The 3489-nt window shown below is 35.0% G+C and overlaps 1 protein-coding gene across 1 annotated transcript; it reads right to left on the bottom strand.

Moving 5' to 3' along the window:
• Window positions 1-1735: 1735 nt before the first annotated feature.
• On the bottom strand, window positions 1736-3489 carry LOC140976144 (myb-related protein 306-like). Its single transcript, XM_073440057.1, has 3 exons — window positions 3050-3489; window positions 2773-2902; window positions 1736-2677 (listed from the first exon to the last, which is right to left on the bottom strand). Exons 1-3 carry the CDS (start codon window positions 3180-3182, stop codon window positions 1966-1968), a joined length of 975 nt encoding a protein of 324 aa, XP_073296158.1. The 5' UTR covers window positions 3183-3489; the 3' UTR covers window positions 1736-1965.

Genomic DNA, 3489 nt, shown 5'->3' with positions numbered 1-3489 from the left:
TGTTTATGACCATTAAGATGATGATTATGAAAACCATTCCGAATTCCTCCTCATTCTAACCTAAAAACACCACCCCAAAGATGAATGAAATCATACCAAACACAAAGCATTTCTCTCCCTATTTTCAAGTTTCCCTACAACAATATGTTTGAGCAAAAGTGCTACCAATTCCGAGCTAAAAATCTGTCCAAAATTTTAAAATAATGATGTTCATGTTTTTGAAAACTCGATCACACACTACTCGTTTCATGTCATCATGTCATTTGATTCCGTACATGTTTCGTTCAGCATGATTCATTTATTACGCTATGAAATCTTGAAAATGCACAATTAGGATTTGAAACAAAAGTAGTAAGAAAATTTCTGAAATATCATAAGATAATATAAGACTCTGATGTGGTTGGTTATAATAACCGATATATTTATCCTCTTCTTAGAAGAATAACAATTATAGATTGATCAGTATACCATGGATAAAGAGATGAATAACATTACTTTATATAAGTTTATGCTTCAGTTATTATGTCTTGTTTCGAATTATGATTTGTCTCATGTCTTGATTCATGTTGCAACATGTTCTGATTCATCTTTGAACTCATATTATATGTATATTTTGATATTCTTGTGTATAATTAGCCCCCATATGTTGAGTATTTCCCAAAACACCCACCACATTACTTCCTTTCCTAGATAAGGGCGAAGATCAATTGGAAGAGGATGACTAACACATGTTTTGGGGTTTGTGATAAACAACACAAGTTACCACTTCCACATTTATGTTATGCAATGTTAAACAGTCATGATTAATGTAATAGACTGGTTTTTGGCTGTTTTATGTATTACGTGAGTTGTTGTTTCACGATTTTAAATTGCTAAACAACGTCGAAGACGCTTCTCTATCTCGAGACGTGACATGTCCGGTGTAGTTTACCTGGTCAATGTAATTTGCAGGTTACTGCATTGACCATATGAGTTTACCTAAAGCACACAAAAAAAAGGCGGCAAATTCTCAAAGTTTTTAAAAAAAACAAAACAAAATAAAACAGACTCGAGCTAGCTTGATCCAAGTGACCGTACTCTTATTAACTTAAAGGCTAATTCATCGTGCACATTATTCATTTTGTCACATTGCGCTGCTCACTCTCCATATAATTAGGTTCACCGGTAATTAATTAACTAAAGCGAAAATAATTTTTTTGTTTGCTAACTCTGTTCATTAAGGATTTTGGTTCATTGAGTATCCAGAGTTTTGTTTTGTTGTTAACTTTTAATTTCCAGATATATTAATTTGATTGCAAATATGGTGCCAACTACGTCAAAAATTTATTGTATCACACCAGGAATTTTTATTGTCACGTCGACACTTCGATAAAATAAGACTAAAAACGAAAAATCAAAGTTCCTACATAAAAATCAAACTCTGAATTATTTAGTACACCATAACCCAAAATAAGACAAATTAGTAGACAAAAAAATCGTTTTCCCTTCATTAAGATCACTTTGATACCAATTTAATCAATTTTTGGTTTATACTTGTAAATGATTGTGTTAAATTGTTAATGATATATAGTGTTATATAATCTTAACATATTTTCTTAAACAAATTAGATACATCATACGAAATTGTAATTTCATAAAAAATTTAAATAACTAATAGAATAAGCTGGTAAAAAATAAATAATAAAACGTAAAATGTACATATCGCAACAAATATGACGTTAAAAAGGAAAAAATGGTTGGGGTGGAACGTAAATAACATTAAACTGTACAAACTTGGTGGTGAACTAAATTAGTACGGCATCAACATTTAACATGAAATCCTCCCAGCCCATACATGGACAAAAAACTGAAGAAATAAGTGCTGAATCAACGTCAGTTCCTGGAAAATTAAGCAGAAATATGAAACCTTGAGATTTCCGAATAATACAATACCACCAAATTAATAATAATCCGTAACATATCTTCCTAGAACATATCGGGATTTTCATCAAATGAGAAGTTGTTCAAAAAATCCTTCCCTTGATCATGCTCAAGCAGCAGCAAGTTTTCCAGCACAGACAGCGGGGCCATTTCATTGGGGTCGGATTTTCTTTCGCCGTGAACGTAACTAGCCTCCGGAGAAGTAGATCTCGAGAACTCGGAAGTCGAAGATTCGAAGGACTCGAAACCAAACAGAGATTCAAATGATTCAGACAAATCGATCCCACTTTTGTTCTCATTACTCGGAGTAGGATGAGTCCCTTCACTAAGATTGTTGGATGAATCTTGAATACTCGAACACTTGGATTCTTCAGATTTCGGCTTCTTTTTGTCCCAGTCTTTCAGCAATCTCGCGATGTTCTCCGTGCTAGATGCGTAAGAGAAAGCCTGGCTAGGTTTTGTGCTTGAAATCAGCTCATTGTTGAGCATCAATTGTTCGGAGAACAGGCTCTTGTTTTCAAATGTTAATGCATCTTTAAGGGCTTGCTTGGCTGTGTTAATATCCGTCTGTAACCTTCTCTCCCACTGGCCTCTGGAAATGGAGTTTGAATTTGTGGAGAAAACATCTGTGCCGGACTCATGCGAGCCATTAGAACCGATTTGAAGCTTTTTTAGCTTCTTTTTCAGATGGGTGTTCCAGTAGTTTTTTATGTCATTGTCTGTTCTTTCTGGAAGATAAGAAGCTATGGCTGCCCATCTGCATTCATAAATTGCAAATCCCAGATTCAGAATTTTATCACTACGTATTTCTATCGGAGCAATGACCAGATTCATAAACAAACAAATTACTACTTGTTTCCAAGAAGAGCTTGAAGCTGAATAATCATCTTCTCTTCTTGATCCATGAAACTTCCCCTCTTAATCCCAGGCCGAAGATAATTAGTCCATCGCAGCCTGCAACTCTTGCTGCATCTCGTTAGCCCTGCAAAATCGAACCCAGGAAGAATCAAGAAAAAGTCCAGTAAACTACAAAAAACCCACTTTTTTAACGCGATTTTCCGTGGAAGCAAATCTGAACAAAAACTACAAAAACGGCACGGAATCAAATCAAAAACAGAAAACTTTGAACCTGTATGTGAGGGAACAGCCTTCCAATTCCCGGGGCCATGTTCTTGAACATAAGACACCAGAAGTATATCTTCGTCAGGAGTCCACGGCCCTTTCTTCATACCAATTTTATCGCAGCATGGTGGCCTGCCCATATCCTTTTATGGCCCTTTTCTTGTCTTGATTTGATTCGACTCGTAAAGCTCAGAAAAAAATGTGGGTTTCTTTTTTTTTTTTCCTTCTTTCTAAAATCCCCCCCTCTCTTTTCCTTTCTTCTCTCCTCCTTAAATTTCTTCTTCGAAACAGCTCACCAGACAATGGTCTAATGAACTAAGATTGTTGTTTCATCTGCATATATAGGAAATTGAAACATTTTAAAGTTATAATATAATTTTTTCTTTCTTCTTCCCTAATTTCTTGACGCTGACCTTAAAAAAAAGACAGAGAAGTAGTAAAGAGTCA

Source organism: Primulina huaijiensis, chromosome 5 (assembly GCF_012295235.1).
Source record: "Primulina huaijiensis isolate GDHJ02 chromosome 5, ASM1229523v2, whole genome shotgun sequence".
Lineage (NCBI taxonomy): Eukaryota > Viridiplantae > Streptophyta > Magnoliopsida > Lamiales > Gesneriaceae > Primulina > Primulina huaijiensis.
Note: the sequence above shows the minus strand (reverse complement) of the source record. Positions and strands in the feature narration are given on the sequence as shown.

Excerpts from the sequence above, each read along its gene's own strand:
- LOC140976144 (XM_073440057.1), bottom strand. The coding sequence starts at position 3,182 with ATGGGCAGGCCACCATGCTGCGATAAAATTGGTATGAAGAAAGGGCCG. Across the intron at positions 2,903-3,049 it reads GGCTGTTCCCTCACATACAG|GGCTAACGAGATGCAGCAAG; the intron begins GTTCAAAGTTTT and ends TCGATTTTGCAG. Across the intron at positions 2,678-2,772 it reads CAAGCTCTTCTTGGAAACAA|ATGGGCAGCCATAGCTTCTT; the intron begins GTAGTAATTTGT and ends TTATGAATGCAG.